We start from the raw sequence: 18,876 nt of genomic DNA, 5'->3' as shown, positions 1-18,876 counted from the left end.
TAGTAGATATTGAAATAATTACATGACTGTTATGGTGCATTATCACATCAGCAACACATAGTGATAATGCACATGTAAAAATAATTCAAATCGGGAAAGAAAGATTGACTGATACAGGGCTTTCCAAACTTTGAAGTGCCATTACTCGCAAAAATGATTTTTTTTTTCTAAATAAAAATAATCATAAAAAATCCAAAATATAACATATTTACTTGAAAAGGTATTTTTATTGATAACGAGAGGACAAATAAATATAGAAATAAACCCCTTTCCAATGACCGATATACAATGCTAATATAGAGGCCAGTGCTGCGGCACGTACCCTCCTAGGGTTGAACCCCAGTCCCTTAAATGGCTACCCGAGGGAGGTATTGCAATTTTGTGCCAATTCATTTGATTCCTAATATTTATATATGGTTTTACTTCCCAAATCTGCATGAACTGAAAAATGAAAAACAATCGATTTTTTTGTCTTGAATCCGACCTCAGTACCCCCTTAAACAGCGTGTTCTAGTGAATATGCATCGTTTGTCATAATAAAATAAATTATTGGCCAGTTATTATCGGGCTTAATCGGAAAGGAATCGAACCGCCCAAGTGGGAAGCTAGACACTGTGATACGGGCGATGATAATGATAATGACAATAATAATAAAGATGATAATAATTTATATAGTACTACTACTACTACTACTACTACTACTACTACTACTACTACTACTACTACTACTACTACTACTACTAATAATAATAATAATAATAATAATAATAATAATAATAATAATAATAATAATAATAATAATAATAATAATAATGATGATGATGATGATAATTATGATAATAATAATAGAGACACTGTAACACCAAGTTAAATTTTGTATGATAACGAGACCAGACCTCCTTCAAGGGGCGCGGGCTACCAAATTCCCTGCCCCCACATGGGAAGTATAACTTAGGAATTGACCCACCGCTGGTCATCAGTGTCTTGTGTTATTTTTTTTCCACTTCTCGAAACACATGAAAAATAATTGATCTATTCGGGAGAACAAATCTTTTTCCCGACATTCCACCCGGGGTTCGAACCCGGGCCCCCGATAGCGGAGGCAAACAATCTAGGCTCGAGCCATCGGGAAGCCCGTGGCTTTAGGCCTATTACAATTACAGTAATAATAATATAATGGTAATAATCTTGATACTAATACTAATGCTACTACTACTAATGATGATGATAAACATAAACATAATAATAGGTAATCATGATAATAATTTGTAAAAGTTCGATGATAAATTTCCCCCTCTTCTTTTTTTTCTGCTTCATTCAGGTTTCAAGCGATGGATGCGTCATGAATGACCCGCCGTGCATGAAGACAGGGGACGGAGAGTACGACGAGGTGTGCGGCCCTTGGGCCATCACCTACTGGTACTGGTACGACGGCGGAGAGCTGCTGGGCGGTACGTGTTGCAGGGACGGGGGGTGGCGTGGGTGCCAAGGAGACTATTAACATTATAGGCTTTTTGGTGGATACGGTTACTGGGCAGTTAGAGTGCTTTTCAGCGGGCTGTCTTTTTAAATATCTTTTTACGGCACTGCATACAGGTCAATAGCAAACATTATTGTAAAGAGCGTCCGGAGAAAGCAAGCCTCCGCCAACACTGAGCAATCCTTCCCCTCCAAAAATAGTCATAAATATATAAATAACCCTTTCCAGCACCCACTGGAAACCCCTGTGATCTGTTCTCAAAGCAAAAGCGGCGCTTTCCATACGGCAAAACTAAGTCATTGGTCAAATTTTTTTTTACATCATTCATCCGTTTTATTTTATCGAGAATTTCTCAAAATGTAATAAGTCCTTTCTTTGGCCATGCAGCGCCTTTCCACCAAAGTTTTATGACAAATAGGTTGGCTGGTTTTGCATAAATCTATGAACAAACAAACAAGCAACAAAGAAAGCGAACAAAAAAATCCTCCATGCACTAACTAACTAACTGACTAACTCTATGTCGAAGGCATAAATATACCTGCAACGCACCGCTCTATATGAAGGAATGCAAAAGAAGGCACCCAAAGAAAGTGGTCACATTTAGTTTCAGAGGTGTCTTGATATTATGTAGCTAAAAGATTCCAGTACCTCCGATAACAGTGGTGGCGGCGGTTGAATCATATATTTCCTGTGGTGGTGAGACGCCTTAAGAGACAGCGTTATTTCGGAGGAGTTAAGTTTGCGCTACCAAAGGAAATGTATTCTGACAGGGCCGTGATTTCTGGAGGGGCTAGGGGGGGCTATAGCCCCCCAATGTTTTCTATATCGACCTCAAAATGCCCTTAAAAGTGCTTCTTAAAAAAAAAAATCTCCCATTTGCGCATGCTCACTTCGCTCGTCCCCCTCACCCCCCACTCATGAACCTATGATGCCCTCTAGCCACCCCCCCCCCACAAAAAAAAACTGTCAAATTTTTGGGCCTGTCTGAGTAATATGGGTAAGTTCGAAAGCACTCATAAATTGAACCAGATCGGAGGAAAAAGCCGCGAAGTGACCTGCCCGATGCGGAAAAACAACCCAGGGCCCTCTAGCATCTAGCTCTTTGACATAAAAGGTAGAGACATGAGAGGTAGAGTTTTCTGAGCTAGATTTATCAATATTTCGTGTGTTTCGAGATAATGAGATGTGTAATTTTGTAGACTCCAGTACCTTTTTGACTTTTCGTTATAGATGGTTTCCTTCCTCCAACTCACTACAATTTCCAGTGACCAGTGACTTCCTCTCAGACAAATGATTTTTCTTACGTTGACTCTTTTCCCTCTCTCTCGTCGCTCAGATCTCTATGGTTGAAAGCACAGACTACTCTCTTCCCTCCCGTCACTTTCTCCTCTTCCGTCACCAAGCGCCACATGCAGGAATGCACAGTTTTCTCCTTTTCAGACAATTCCTTTCCCCCATCCTGACGCTTTTTCTCCCTTCTCGTCGCACAGACTTTTACACGTGCGCGGCTGACTGGACCTGTAACGAGCTCACGGTGAGGGCTTACCTGAACCGATACGTGACCGCCGATGATGCCACGTGTGAGACCTACGCCAGGACGCACGTCGGTGGACCCTCGGGATCCACCGCGGATTACACACTCCCCTACTGGGATGATGTGGAGAAGTGCCTCATGAATAACACAATGCCTCTCCGTTAGTATGTACTGAGACCTCAAACACGCCACCCCTCATAACACACCGAATAACACCGATCAGCCACACAAGAATAGACGAGAAAGAAACTACAAAGGGGAGGCCGCTGCAAAGACTATCTCTCCTGGGCATCAACTGGACTGGAAGAAACCATATCACACATCAGGCAAACGTCTCCTTCTCAGTATAAGCACCTATTATAATCCTCATGACAGTTCGGTGGCCTTCATGCACCTATATTTTTTCCTGTCTCAAAATTCAGCTGCCGTTTTAAATTTTACGGTTTTGTGTTACGTGAGAAATGTCTATATATGCACACAGTCGGGGTTAAATAATTTTGTATGGTTAATATTAGGGCTCTTAAGCATACATGTTTCTTTTTTTAGTTTTACCTTCCTCTCGTGTCCCATGCAGCCTTGAGGAAATGCTTATTCAGTTAGCGAGGGTTGAGGAACTGAACCCTTTCTTAAGTCCGTCCCCCAGTCTGTTTTGTACTTTGAATTAATTAAGATGTTACTGAGGAAATGCCTAAACAGTTAGCGAGGGTTGAGGAACTGAACCCTTTCTTAAGTCCGTCCCCCAGTCTGTTTTGTACTTTGAATTAATTAAGATGTTACTGAGGAAATGCCTAAACAGTTAGCAAGGGTTGAGGGACTTGCCGGCACACCAACAAACCAGTTATGGCGGACTGCATGCTGGCTAGGAAAGCACAGTGTCTTGTTACAGTTGTTCCGTTCCATGATTCCTATGTCTGCAAATGTCTGCGTTAATAAAAAAATATCCAAAGCTTACATTGTGTTAAATCTTATTGTAAGGTAAAGAACGTAACATTGGTGATAATACAGTATAGTTAGCTACATTATGTATATGCATAATACTTGAGGAAATGCACTTGTGATATGAAAACTCGTTGTGTATTGAGAGTATTTTCCCCCTCCAAGACCTCTGTCATTTGACTGAAGACTTTTCTTTTCATTAGTCGATCATTCGTTCATCCATTCATGATCAGAATTATCATTATCATCATCAATAACAACAACAAGAATAACTAGAGCCGGTAGGCCTAGATACGTCTGTAAACGGAAACCGGCAGTATGGTGTCGTAAATTTCTGTCGGTAAGATTACCTCTCAGCAAATCATATTTACCTCATTAGGGAGGAATAATTAACTATTTGGGTAATTTTCACTTCGGGTAAAAAATGAAAATATTATAATTTTGATTTACGACGGTAAATTATGGGAGAATTTTTTACACCAGCAATCCTGGCTGACGTGGCAGATAATTGACGTCACGTGTCGAAGCTTCGAAGCTTCACCGAAACTGACACCACGCACACTTGAGAAACAAAGTTTTACACTCGGGTGTGAGACGTCGGCCCGCCAACACCCTGCTCCCCGAATTAATTAATGCCGTCTCGCCTTTCCATAACCTTTATGGTTATTATTTTTACTGTACTTGTAAATAAATACAATGCTCAATGTAGCATAAAAAATACTTTGTCCATGGCCTACAAGACCCTGCAGGGAACTTAGCCAACCGACTCGCCCATCTCCACGACGCTTTACCTAGAACACACAACCATTGATATATCACCGAATTCCCTGTACGTATTGCGTATCCGTAGTATTGTGAATCAACTCATGTACGGCTCCGCCCTTGTCCATCTCATCTGAGCCACGCGAGTACCTACTACAGTTGTTTAATGATGGTTGGAGTGAGGGAGTATTCATCTACTTTGAAGCGTGTCATCATTACGTATCTAACCAATTTTTCACAGGAGGATAGAATAGGGTATCAACTCATTTTTGGCACATAATGAAAACTGATTGCATCTCACTCGGGCAACTCGGATAGGAGTTGAAAATCTTGAAGGTCTCTTTTTGATACGGCAGAACCAAGTGAATTGTCTTGAACCTATCACACATGTATTCCCAATGTGGCGCCGCACCCCGGGTGGAAGTCACAGCGCTGAGTAAGACGGTGCCAATACGAATGCTGAGGAAAGACACCTAAAAACAGAGATAATAAACTTATGAGAGAAACAAGAAATATTATAGAGGCGCAAAAAAACAAAAGCAAAAAAAAAAAAAAAAAAAGATGGCATATTAGCAAACTTTCCGGGTCTCACGCACTCAACTGACAAGGCTCCCGTAGACGTATGTGGGTATTTCCAAGGGTACAGTTTAATAGCCTAGTATAGTTGCCAAGGCTTCTGCGTCGTAACAGTGAAAAGCTCTGCACCATGAATGTAAAAAACACTTATGAGAACCAGACCAATCTCCTCTGTGGCGTTTGGTAATACTTGTTGTGAGCCGAAAGCGTCTGAGAATAAGGACCTGATGTTTGATAAGTTCCCCCTATTTTCACCATCACGGCCAGAGACGTTTTTGAAAAGTGACACGATACATGTATACCCAATGAAGATGACGTCCAAGTTAAGCTGATTCCTTTTTTTTATGTTTACCGTAAAAAGAAAGAATAAAAGAAAAGATCCATGTGAAGTTTTATCTGGGACGCGTCCGACATCAGGCATCGTCCCGCACCAGGACGACACGACCGATAAGGGAAGTCTCGAATATGTTTAAAGTAAATAACACAGCTGAGGGAGGGTTTATCAGACGATGACGAAATTTCATCTGTTCCCTCAAGAAAGTCTGAAAAAAAGTGCCGACACCAGGCATTGAGTTCCCGCACCAGCACGACATGATCGATAAGGAAAGTCTCGAATATATATTTTTTTTTTTAACGTCGCGGCCTATTGCGCCGGTAGGCTTCTTCCCGGTGGGGTCTGATGGTCGGCCCAAGGCTTCTTCCCGGTGGGGCCTGATGGTCGGCCCAGCTCGTTCTGGCGCAGGCAAGTGTTTATAGTGGCGCCATCTTGCATTGGCTCATGCTGCCCTCCCGGAGCTCATCTTTAATCCTAGAATCTAGAGTCCGGGTTGATAGGTGGTCTTTTGGACAGCATGTGGGTAGTTTTAAACCACTCGGCGGCGGCTGAAATATCCCAGCTTGGTGGCACCGGGCGGGGATTGAACTCGCGTCCTCCTGAACGCGGCGCCGTCACTCTGTCGACTCAGCCACCGCCTCCTTTATTACAGTAATTAACACACCTGAGGGAGTATTTATTAGACAATTAAGAAATTTCATCTGTTTTCTCAAGAGAGTGCAAAAAGTCTGTTTCGGTTCAATTCAAAGACTGCAAATGCTGCCTCTGAAATGTCAGAAGCTATTTGGAATTAGCAACACTTCGTACTAGTAAGAGGAAGGGAACTCAAATGAAGTAACACGGGCAGACTCAGGAAACGTAGTACAGATAGCATGTGAGCGTTCAGGACTGATGGATGGATTACTCCTACGGGTTAACTGATCAGCGACTGTTTTTAAAGAAGAGTAAGTTTGCTCTCTCGTTTCGTGAGAACTTAAGTCAGAACCCAGTTTAAGGTCGATTCCAGTGGTTTATCCATTTACCTTCTTTTAATCTAAGGTGACCACAGGCCCGCTTTCTTTACGTTAGTCCCGCTTTTATTATTTGCTATTGAAATATCCCACTTTTTTCGTGAACTACTGATAATAATTATACATCTTGACGGTCTTTAATGTTTCACTAACTGGTAACTCTATACAAGTCGTACTCGTACCGTCCATGCTCCATACAGGTCAAGGTAAAGACAGCTATGCGTAGCTATCTTTACCTTGATACAGGTACGGAGTTCGTATAAGACGCTGTGCCTCCGACTCTACTTACATTAGTTAGATTTGCATCGCTGGCGTGCAGGAGCTGCACTCTCCGTCGCGCGCGCGTTGTGTGTGTGTGTGTGTGTGTGTGTGTGTGTGTGTGTAAATGTCTCGCTTTTAGCTTCAGCAGATCTGGTCACCTTATTTTAATCACAGCGTTCATTATGGTCTCAGTGACATGGGAAATACGGCATGGGCTCTTCCATCCCCAAAAGGACCGCACAAAGGGCCAGTTTCACAGTTCCCCATGATGGGTTAGTAAGCTCCCAAACCAATACCAGAGCCTTCGAAATTTCCTTGTATAGTGTCTACTGTTTATATTTAAGCTCACAAATTTGATGAAACTATGCAGGAAAAGTCTTGTGTATTTAGTGTGGCATCGAAGACCTCACCATTTTGGACTGTATGGGATTCAACAGTTTGGTTCGGGCTGTTACGAAGACACTGTGTTGGACTGTGAAATCGGCTCAAAGACACACATTCCCCGCCCTACACGCCCGAGTCCCATAAGACATGCGTGTTTAGTGATCGCCAAAGGAGAAAGGGACCACTCACCTCCTCTTCGTTATCAGCTCAGGGAAATATATAAGTAAAAAGACTCGGAACATTCATTCATTTAGGAACTTTATTGTGCCTCTTGTTATACGCCTCCACTCCGCCTTGCGGTACGAAGTGGTTTGGGGCTCAGGGGCAGGACTTCGAGCGACGCCAGCGGTCTTCCTTGGGTGGCGTCGTCGTCTTGGCGTGAGAGCACCGTTACCAGATTATCGTACTCAGCACACTCTATTTTCCAGTTTCTGACCCATAACACTACCAATTAAGATTTTTAACAGTAACTTTAATTGGGTAAGACAGTTTGGGGTCTGAAAACTGACGAATACAGTGTGCCAAGTACGAAAATCTGGTAACGTTGCGTGTGGAATGGTGGCGGCGGGGGGCGCAGGACCTAGGGCTTCGTCGTCTGGGGTCTGCGGGCGGTGGACTGGACGCGGTGGGTGCTGCACTCGGCGGGCGGTTCACCGGTGTACCTGTCGCACACAACGGCCAGCAGGTTCGTTTGGCACTCCCCAACCTGGTCCTCGCTGAACACCTGGGGAGGAGAGGAAGGACGCCCTCAGTCATGGCTCCAGAAGATTCTACTGTTATTATTTTCCGTTCAGTCCAGGAGGAAAAATATAAGAAAAAAAAAGGTTGCAACAGAGGAAGAAGCAGCAGAAAGACATCGATTAAGTGAGTTATTATTACTCTTATTATTATTATTATTATTATTATTACTATTTTTCTTGTTTAGAATTATTACTATCATCACTAAACACACACACACACACACACACACACACACAGCACCCCCCACAGGCAACCACCCCTACAAACAACCCCCTCACACAATCCCCCCCCCAACACGCACACATAACACCCCCCACACAACACTCCATACACCCCCCCCACACCCCTACTATCCATCACTCCCCTCCCCTACTCTGCCCCCCCACAACCCCCCTAAACACTCACGTCGTTGACAATGATCCAGGGCACGAAGTAGAGGCTGGGGTCGAGCTGCTCCTGCTGTAAGGCCACGGCGTGCAGCAGGTTCTGGCCCTCCAAGGAGTTGACGCACGCATCCAACGGCGCCCAGTCCTGACCCACCTCCGCGGCGCACTGATGAGAGAGAGAGAGAGAGAGAGAGAGAGAGAGAGAGAGAGAGAGAGAGAGAGAGAGAGAGAGAGAGAGAGAGAGAGAGAGAGAGAGAGAGAGAGAGAGAACGTTCAGTCAATCAGCGAGTCTTGCATTTCGTTGATTGTCTTTTGCGGTGTGCCATTGTCGCTGTTTCTTTTTCCTCTTCCTCCTCGTCCTATTTTTCTTTTTTTTCTAATCCTCCTCCGCCTCCTTTTACACTTTCAGCATTTTTTCTTCTTCTTTTTTTACCCTTTTATCCCTTCCACTACTTCCCTCGTTCTTGTTCACGGTCTCGTCCTCGTCCTCCTATTCTGACACCTATAATAAATATTTTTCCTTCCTCTTTTTCTCTTCTACTCCCTCATCCCTTCCTCCATATTCCTCGTCTTCTTCGTCCCCCTCGTCATCCTTGCCCTCCATCTCCTCTCTCCTCGTCTTCCTCTTCCTCCTGTTCCATCATCTTCTATACCTAGCGAATATTTTTCCTTCCTCTTCTTCTCTTCTATTCCCTCATCCCTTCCTCCATATTCCTCGTCTTCATCGTCCCCCCTCGTCTCCTTGCCCTCCATCTCCTCTCTCCTCCTCTTCCTCTTCCTCCTGTTCCATCATCTTCTATACCTAGCGAATACTTTTCCTTCCTCTTCTTCTCTTCTACTCCCTCATCCCTTCCTCCATATTCCTCGTCTTCTTCGTCCCCCCTCGTCATCCTTGCCCTCCATCTCCTCTCTCCTCCCCTTCCTCTTCCTCCTGTCCCACCTTCTCCTATACCTAGCGAGTATTTTTCCTTCCTTATCTCCTCTTTTAGGTCTTGAGACGAGAAGGAGGAGGAAAATAAACACTAAATAAGGACAGAGAGGAAGTAGGAGGAGGAGTCTCTCACTTAATCATCAAATCTAGTCAACTCTCCAGCCTCCAGCGCAATAGGACACAACGTAAAAAAAAATAAAAAAAACCCTGGTCTTCCCGTTCCGTGGTGGTTACCTTGGCCCCGGCGTTGGGAGGGTAGTCGGCGGAGAGCAGACAATTGACGAACTCCATTTCAAGGTTAATATCGTTGAAGTGGTCCTTGGCGCAGGCGTGGATCATGTTGCCACGGCACTCATCATCGCCGTGCTGACAGGCGAAGCTCCAGCCGTCCCCGTCAGCGGCGTACTGCGGGGGAAGCACAGAGAGACAGGTAGACAGAGGTAGGTAGGTAGATAGATAGATAGATAGATAGGTAGGTACGTAGATAGGTGAGAAGATAGGTAGAGAGATATGTAGATAGAGAGATAGAAAGATAGATAGATAGATAGATAGGTAGGTACGTAGATAGGTAGGAAGATAGGTAGAGAGATATGTAGATAGAGAGATAGAAAGATAGGTAGATAGATAGATAGGTAGAGAGATATGTAGACAGAGATAGAAAGATAGATAGATAGATAGATAGATAGATAGATAGATAGGTACGTAGATAGGTAAGAAGATAGGTAGAGAGATATGTAGATAGAGAGATAGAAAGATAGGTAGATTGATAGATAGATAGATAGATAGGTAGAGAGATATGTAGATAGAGAGATAGAAAGATAGATAGATAGATAGGTACGTAGATAGGTAAGAAGATAGGTATAGAGATATGTAGATAGATAGATAGACAGATAGATAGATTTATTGACCACACACACACACACACACACACACACACACACACACACACACACACACACACACACACACACGTAAAAAAATAAAACATCATTAAATAAAATTCTGATCGAGTATTTCCTTTAACTTAATACAGTCATTTATTACTATTACTATTACTATCATTACTATTATCAATATTACTATGAGACAGACAGTCCCTCCCAAAGTTGGCAGATTGTCTTACTCAGCCTCTAATTACCGACTTCCGACTTAAATACTGTCTCGTGGATCCCAATAAGGAGATTCACTTAAAATTATCGTTAAAAGACTTAATTCCTGATGTTTCTTGGCAATAGTTAGGCGTCAGAAACCGGTAAATACTATGGTCTGAGTACGACAATCTGGCAACGGTGGTCCCTCCTTCGGCCATGCGGTGTCTGGAGGAATACTCACGTTAGCGTTACCGAAGGGGAACATCTCCACCTCCATGATGTCCTTGAGGACGCTCCAGGTCGGGTACAGCTGGTCGACAACGAATTCGATGCTGTAGGGGCATAGCGTCTCGTAGTACAGATGAATCTTCACCGGCGGCGCCTCCTGGGCCAGAGCCTGCGAGGGGGACAGGTACAGAACTTTAAATTTATGATACGAAAAGGGTCAGGAAAATCACCTCACATAGTACTCGTGTTAATGTCTATCTCAGGCAATATTAAACAGAATTATTAAGATTTACGACTATGCTTGTACAAAAGGGAACAAAAAAATCACCTCATATAGTACTCGTGTTAAAGTCTATCTCAAGCAATAGTGAACAGAATTATTAAGATTTACGATTATGCTTGTACAAAAGGGAACAAAAAAATCACCTCATATAGTACTCGTGTTAAAGTCTATCTCAGGCAATATTAAACAGAATTATTAAGATTTACGACTATGCTTGTACAAAAGGGGACAAAAAAATCACCTTGCATAGCAGATACTCGGGTCGAAGTCTATCTCGTGTTCTAGTAAAGCCAGATACGGAACTTTAAGATTTACGATTTAAGATACGAAAAGGAGCAGAAAAATCACCTCACAGAGCATTCGTGTTAAAGTCTATCTTGTGTAATAGTAAAGCCAGATACAGAACTTTACAATTTTCGATTATACTTGTGCGAAAGAGGCAGAGTATTAACCTCACAGAGTACTCGTGTCAAAGTCTATCTCGTATACTAGTAAAGCCCCTTAAAAGCCTGTATTCCTAGATGTGTCGGCACTTGAGTTCACCTGCTTGAAAACCCTGTCGTAAAAGTTAGCCTACTAGGATATTCATGGACTGTTTTGTGATTCTAGTAATAGTTATACCCGACTTCTGCGTCTCGAAAGGAAAAAAATCACCCATGAAGACCCTGCTAATTTTCTCTGTGGTCTTGGAGAATAATCGTAATGGGAGCCCGATATGAATCATTACTTTTAAGAATCAACCTCTTTTGCTGCGTATATACCGCGCATTTGATAAGATTTTCGTAGAGGTTGTGTTAGTATTTCCAGGGACAGTTTTAATAGGCTGAAGATGTTTTGAAAAGGCCTCTCGTAAAAGTTACCAAGACATTCATGGACTGTTTTGTGATTCTAGTGATAGTTATACCCGACTTCTGCGTCTCGAACGGGAAAAATCACCCAAGAAGACCCCGTTAATTTTCTCTGTGGCCTTGGAAAATAATCGTAATAGGAGTCCGATATAAATCATTATGTTTAAGAATCAACCTCTTTTGCTGCGTATATACCGTGCATTTGATAAGATTTTCGTAGAGGTTGTGTTAGTATTTCCAGGGACAGTTTTAATAGGCTGAAGATGTTTTGAAAAGGCCTCTCGTAAAAGTTACCAAGACATTCATGGACTGTTTTGTGATTCTAGTGATAGTTATACCCGACTTCTGCGTCTCGAACGGGAAAAATCACCCAAGAAGACCCCGTTAATTTTCTCTGTGGCCTTGGAAAATAGTCGTAATGGGAGTCCGATATACATTTTAAGAATATGGACCTTATTATCCTTCAAAAAAACGTTCAAAATATTCAACTCTTGCAAGCAGACATTACGTTAAAATTTTATACACTGTAGCCCCTTCATCGTAATGGTTAAAACTCATCATCACAGAGCCTGGCTGCAATGACTATAGTTATAATACAAAAGGTAAAGGTAAAGCTGTTTGCATATACGCTAAAGCTGCGCGTGGCCCCGGTGTTCACCTCCTTCACATTGTCCGTTGTGCCAGTGACGGGAAATAACCCATTATCTCCGGACACAGGGTCGTTGTGACATCCGATTATCACAGTGAAAAGACTGACTTGCCACACTAGTCTTTCATCTATGGTGCTGTGAGGACTACACCCGTGCTGGGAGTCTTCTATAACTAATATTTTTACCGTACGCACTTCATCCATGTCAGTCTTATCAAATCCGTTTACTCCCTGACACCATATCCGGATCACCGAGCTCTTGTCGTGAACAGTGGGACCAGCTTTGCCAAATTATCGTACTCATCGCATTGCATTTTCGTAGTTTCTGACCAATAACGAATGGAAAAACAAACATCAATAAATAATTTTAACGCTAACTTCAATTTTCTATCGTTATTTGTGTAGGTACGAGAGTTTGAGGCTTAAAAGTAATAAAGACGATGTGGTGAATACGATAATCTGGCAACGGTGAGTGGGACTTGTACACTTAAGTTTTTCGACGATACGAGTACAAACATAATTGATGGATTGTACGCTATCGCTGTGTGGGAAGATCCAGCATGCTGAGCCGTATTCCCAGACGCTTTCGGCTATCACAATAAACGTTTCTAAAGGTCACAGAAAAGATAAGCCGAGAATCTGACAGTTGTTCTTCACATTCATGATGCAGAAGCCTTTTCAAAAGATCTTCAGCCTATTAAAACTGTCCATGGAAACACTAACACAACCTCTACGAAAACCTTATCAAATGCGCGGTATATAACCAGAGAAGAGATTGGTTGGGTTCTCACGAGTGTTTTCACGTTCATGATTCAGAAGCCTTGTCAGTCTATCACCAGACTACCCATGGGAATACTAACATACCTCTACGAAAGCTTTATCAGATGTGGATGTGTAAGCCAAGAAATGTTTGAGAGTATGGGCCCTGCAGCAGAGGAGATTGATAGGTTCTCGAGTGTTTTCACGTTCATAACACAGAAGCCTTGTCAATCTATCACCAGGCTCATAAAACTACCCATGGGAATACTAACATACCTCTACGAAAGCTTTATCAGATGTGGATGTGTAAGCCACTGCAGTAGAGGAGATTGGTAGGTTCTCTCGAGTGTTTTCACGTTCATGATTCAGAAGCCTTGTCAATCTATCACCAGGCTCATAAAACTACCTATGGGAATACTAACATAGCCTCTACGAAAGCCTTATCAGATGTGGGTGTACTGTATACTGTATAAGCGCCCGAAATGTTTGAGGAATGGACATTTGTCGGATTCTCATGAGTATTTTTCACATTCAAGATACAGAAGCCTTGGGAAATGAGATAAAGTAGAAAGAATTAGAGGGAAGGATGGAGACTCCGTGCCTGATGAAGTAAGGGTAGAACTATTATTAGGAAGATGAAAAGGGATAGAAGGAGTAGGAAAAAGGAGAAGTGGGAGGGCGGAGGAGAAGGAGAAGGAGGAGGAGGAAGAATAGGAGGAGGAGGAAGTGTCTTGTTGCAGGAAATAACTTGAGAAACGAGGATATAACTTAACGGAAGAAGGAGAGGAGGAAAAATAGGAAGATGGCAGAAGGAGGGACGGGAGGGAAGAGGAAGAGGAAGAGGAAGCGAAGAAAAAAAGCCGATCATAACACACACACACACACACACACACACACACACACACACACACACACACACACACACACACACACACACGTCAAGTGGTAATTCGGCACCATGAGACTTACGCGAAACCGCTCTTCTTACCTTTATGTAGGAGAGAGAGAGAGAGAGAGAGAGAGAGAGAGAGAGAGAGAGAGAGAGAGAGAGAGAGAGAGAGAGAGAGAGAGAGAGAGAGAGAGAGAGAGAGAGAGAGAGACAGACACAGACAGACAGACAGACAGAGACATACAGAGAGACACAGAGACACACAGAGAGAGGCAGAGTGACATGAAATCATAAAAAATCCAAGCAAGAAAGACAGACAGACACAGTAACAGATAAATTAACAAGTAGACACACACACGATGAAGAGGAGGTAAGGAAGGAATTACGTGATGGCGGCACACCTGAGACGTAATTGATTATGCACCTATTCCAGTAATCAGCGCTCACCTGTGTCTCCGTTATCACACTCAGAAAGGGGATATTTTTTCTCTTCTTAACTATTTTTCCTTATCTGCTACCTTGTTTCTTTTTCTAGTTATGTTTTGCCCGTTTAAGAATTCGTTTACCTTCTAACTTACCAACTAATTGACTTGTTAACGAATTTACTAATTAACTAACTAATGGACTAGCTAACTAACTTACTTATAAACAAACAAACTAACTAACTAACTATTTTGACTTATTTACTAATTTACTGACTAACTTACTTACTAATGAACTATCTAACTAACTTACTAATAAACAAACAAACTAACTAACTACCTATTTTGACTTATTAACTAATTTACTAGCTCACTAACGTTCTAACTAATGAACTAGCTAACTAACTTACTTATAAACAAACAAACAAACTAACTAACTAACTATTTTGACTTATTAACTAATTTACTAGCTCACTAACGTTCTAACTAATGAACTAGCTAACTAACTTACTTATAAACAAACAAACAAACTTACTAACTACCTATTTTGATTTATTAACTAATTTACTAGCTCACTAACTTACTAACTAAAGAACTAGCTAACTAACTTACTTATAAACAAACAAACAAACTTACTAACTACCTATTTTGACTTATTAACTAATTTACTAGCTCACTAACGTTCTAACTAATGAACTAGCTAACTAACTTACTAATAAACAAACAAACTAACTAACTAACTATTCTGACTTATTAACTAATTTACTCACTAACTTACTAACTAAAGAACTAGCTAACTAACTTACTTATAAACAAACAAACAAACTTACTAACTACCTATTTTGACTTATTAACTAATTTACTAGCTCACTAACGTACTAACTAATGAACTAGCTAACTAACTTACTTATAAACAAACAAATAAACTTACTAACTACCTATTTTGACTTATTAACTAATTTACTGACTAACTAACTTACTAACTAATGAACTAGCTAACTAACTTACTAATAAACACACAAACTAACTAACTAGCTATTCTGACTTATTAACTAATTTACTAGCTAACTAACTTACTAACAAACAAACAAACAAACTAACTAACTAACTATTTCGACTTACTAACTAATTTACTGACTAACTAACTTACTAACTAATGAACTAGCTAACTAACTTACTAACAAACAAACAAACAAACTTACTAACTACCTTACTACCTAACTAACTTACCGACTAACTTATTTACCTGTTTTTTTTAGTTTATTTTTTTACTTATGTACTTTTTATATTACTTATTAATGACTTCAGCATCATCATCATTAGAACGTTTACTTACACCCCTTTACTTGCCTTTTATTGCCATACTTACACCCCTTTACTTGCCTTTTATTGCCATACTTACACCCCTTTACTTGCCTTTTATTGCCATACTTACACCCCTTTACTTGCCTTTTTTTGCCTACTTATACATACTTATTTATCATACCTACTTCAATAGTCATAATTTGAATGTTTCTCACAGGATATATATATTTTTTTTTACTCTTTATTGTTGGGCTTTAGAAGGTTAATTTTGACATGTTATTCCGTTATGTCGTCATCCTTCTTTTCTCTCGTCTAGTCCTAAGTGCGAAGGTTTTTTTTCTTCCTCTCTTATTTGTCTTTTCATCGTCTCTCTTCCCTCGATTTCTCTCTTTTTTTCCTTTCTGTTATTTTCCATTTTGGTTTACTCCTCTCTCTCTCTCTCTCTCTCTCTCTCTCTCTCTGGGCAGGAAGGAGGATTGAAGAGGTGCGATGTTTTGTAAATCTCTCGCGGTATTAATAACTTCACGGCCGCCTCCAGATAACCTAAGGCGGGGATTATGAATAGCGAGGGTGCACTACATTGTAAGGAAGATAAGGGTGGGATTCTTAGACGCCTCCACCTCTCACATCATGATCAACTACTTCCAAAGGGCGAAAGGGAAATCAGTCGGGTCCTCGTGAGTGTTGTTTTAAGGGTCATGGTACAGAGGAAGCGTCGAACTACCACCAGGGTCATAAAGGTATCTCTGGAAATGCTCAAATGTCCAACGAAAACCGTGTCGAAAAATGTCTGTTTGGGCGGAGAAATGTTTAAGAATAAGTTAGATCATTTGGGTCCTCGTTAGTGTTCTTTTTAGGTTCATGGTACAGAGGAAGCGTCGAACTCCCACCAGGGTCATAAAGCTACCCCTGGAAATGCTCAAATGTCCAACGAAAACCGTGTCGAAAAATGTCTGTTTGGGCGCCGACATATGTTTAAGTATATGGCCAAAATAATCTTCACGTGGTAAGTTCGCAGATTTCACAAGGGATTTTTGAGGGGTTCGAGCAGATCTTTAAACAGAGGTGCCCCGTGGAGCCTCTTTTCTGCATGGGATATTACAACACATTCTTTAAGTTTATGTATATTGATTTCTGTATTTGTTAAACCTTGTACTTTCACATCTCTGAGTCTCCCATGCTCTAAACTTCCCCTATTTCATTTATATACATCTGAACAACAGTACTCAGTTTTGAATGTCTTGTTGTGTCGAGTTCGTATTCCCTGACGCTTTCGGCTCTGACAAGAAATATTTCCTAGGGTCACATGAGAGATTAGTCGGGTTTTCATGGGACTGTTTTTCACATTCACAGTGCGGAAGTCTTGCCAAATATCACTAGGTCCATTTTATTTTTACAGTCAAGAAAGGAGCTCAAGGGTAAAAAAAATAGAGAAAAAAGCCCGCTAATCACTTCCCCATAAAAATCCAAACACAACCTCCGCGAAAGCCATGTAACTGCAATTATAAGACACTTTCGCTTCTCACATCAACTATTTCTGAAGGTCAAAGAAGGGAGGAATTGGGTTCTAATGAGTGTTTCTTTAGGCTAATGCTACTGAAGAAGGGTCACACTACCACCAGGGTCATAAAACTACTCCTGGAAATGCCCTCAACTCATACGAAAGCCTTGAACTTGGGTGACGAAATGTTTTAAAATACGACCCAATGAGCCACGAAATGTTTGAGGTTATGGGCCCAGCTGGGTTTGCCTTGAGGAGCGTCTTCACAAGTGGCGGAAAAGACCGAGCCAGCGTGAGTGGTTCGTACATAAAGAGTCAAGGTGTGTTGAGCATCAAGATCACTCCCCTTAGAAATGATTTGAGGTATACTGTTTCTTCTTCTTCAATAGTTTTGCGTCACAGTATATTGCGTCACTATTGATATACACATTCTAACCTTCAAACACATACATACATTACAGAGGATATTCGCTATTCGTATTCAGGTGACTATAGAGCTTTTTTCGTTTTCGTTTGCAGTGTGTATAAGTAGTTACACTGACTTTGCAAATACCGAAGAGGCGTCAACTAGAAGCAGCTACCGCATTCTAACTTTCAAACACATACCTACATGGCACAGGACACTCGCTTTGGTTTGCAGTGTGTATACGTAGAGTTACACCGACTTTGCATTTCCCTAAGAGGCGCCAGTCACAGAACAGCTGCCGAGGATCACACACACACACACACACACACACACACACACCAGACGAACACACATAACAAAAGGATCCATGATTGCAGCTGTCACGGCTCCCACACCATACGGACATAAAAAAAATAACCATGAGTACGTTCTTGAAGGGTTCGTATTTACCAGGGAGACGCCGAGGAGCAGGAGGACGAATCGCATGGTGCTGAATGAAGAAAGGAGTGTCGAGAAGTGACGGCTCCCAGGCTTGGCACTCTTAACCTTATATACACTGCCCCAAACCTTCCTCCCTCCCCACTTATCTCCCCCCCCCCCCTCTCCCTGTGGCACTCCCTCACCTCTCCGCGCTGTTTACCTGCCGTTACCTCTCTTAGATATTCCTCTATTTAAAGGTGACAATACACAACCTGTCATGCTCCCAAAACCTACGTGAGATAAGCAAGATATAGTAGGTACAAATGCTAATAGGTATGACAGTAAGTGATTAAGCAGGTAGGGAAGTAGTTAGATATATAGGAAGGAAGGTAATTGAATAAGTAAGTATTTGTAAGCAGCAAGTAGGTAGGTAGGTAAATAGGAAGATATAGGCATAAAGGTCGGTAGGCAGGATGGTGATTATTATGTATGGAGAGAGAGAGAGAGAGAGAGAGAGAGAGAGAGAGAGAGAGAGAGAGAGAGAGAGAGAGAGAGAGAGAGAGAGAGAGAGAGAGAGAGAGAGAGAGAGAGAGAGAGAGAGAGAGAGACTTCATCCTATCCGTTTTGGCGTTCCATTCTGCGGGTCCTTTTCTCCCCTCCTCTCTGCCATACAGTCCCAACACCTATCCCTTCTTATCATATGTTAGCTATAGGTAATGTATAAGAGGGAAAAATAGGTG

At 41.8% G+C, this 18,876-nt stretch overlaps 3 protein-coding genes and 1 long non-coding RNA gene across 5 annotated transcripts in view; 3 read left to right on the top strand and 1 right to left on the bottom strand.

The window, feature by feature from the left end:
- The window catches only part of LOC126998503 (lysozyme-like), a 5,262-nt gene extending 1,301 nt beyond the window's left edge, over window positions 1–3,961 (top strand). The window contains exons 2-3 of the mRNA XM_050860247.1: window positions 1,322–1,451; window positions 2,971–3,961. Coding sequence (XP_050716204.1) covers window positions 1,322–1,451; window positions 2,971–3,179 — 339 coding nt within the window. The 3' untranslated portion in view covers window positions 3,180–3,961. The remainder of the gene's footprint in view (window positions 1–1,321; window positions 1,452–2,970) is intronic.
- A 3,557-nt stretch (window positions 3,962–7,518) lies between these two features.
- Window positions 7,519–18,277, bottom strand: LOC126998502 (GILT-like protein 1). The gene is made up of 5 exons (XM_050860246.1): window positions 18,167–18,277; window positions 10,668–10,823; window positions 9,570–9,740; window positions 8,424–8,570; window positions 7,519–8,001 (listed from the first exon to the last, which is right to left on the bottom strand). Exons 1-5 carry the CDS (start codon window positions 18,200–18,202, stop codon window positions 7,858–7,860), a joined length of 654 nt encoding a protein of 217 aa, XP_050716203.1. The 5' UTR covers window positions 18,203–18,277; the 3' UTR covers window positions 7,519–7,857.
- Window positions 9,749–10,290, top strand: LOC126998504 (uncharacterized). The gene is made up of 2 exons (XR_007752902.1): window positions 9,749–9,903; window positions 10,046–10,290. It is a non-coding gene; the product is annotated as an uncharacterized LOC126998504 (long non-coding RNA).
- Window positions 12,554–18,876, top strand: part of LOC126998501 (1-phosphatidylinositol 4,5-bisphosphate phosphodiesterase gamma-1-like) — a 66,170-nt gene continuing 59,847 nt past the window's right edge. The window contains exon 1 of one of the 2 annotated variants that reach the window (XM_050860241.1): window positions 12,554–12,621. The gene's annotated coding sequence lies outside the window, so the exon portion shown is untranslated. The remainder of the gene's footprint in view (window positions 12,622–18,876) is intronic. The other variant, XM_050860244.1, reaches the window with a different exon arrangement.

This window comes from Eriocheir sinensis, chromosome 14, assembly GCF_024679095.1.
Source record: "Eriocheir sinensis breed Jianghai 21 chromosome 14, ASM2467909v1, whole genome shotgun sequence".
In the NCBI taxonomy this organism is placed as follows: Eukaryota; Metazoa; Arthropoda; class Malacostraca; order Decapoda; family Varunidae; genus Eriocheir; species Eriocheir sinensis.
This window is presented reverse-complemented; position numbering and strand designations above follow the sequence as displayed.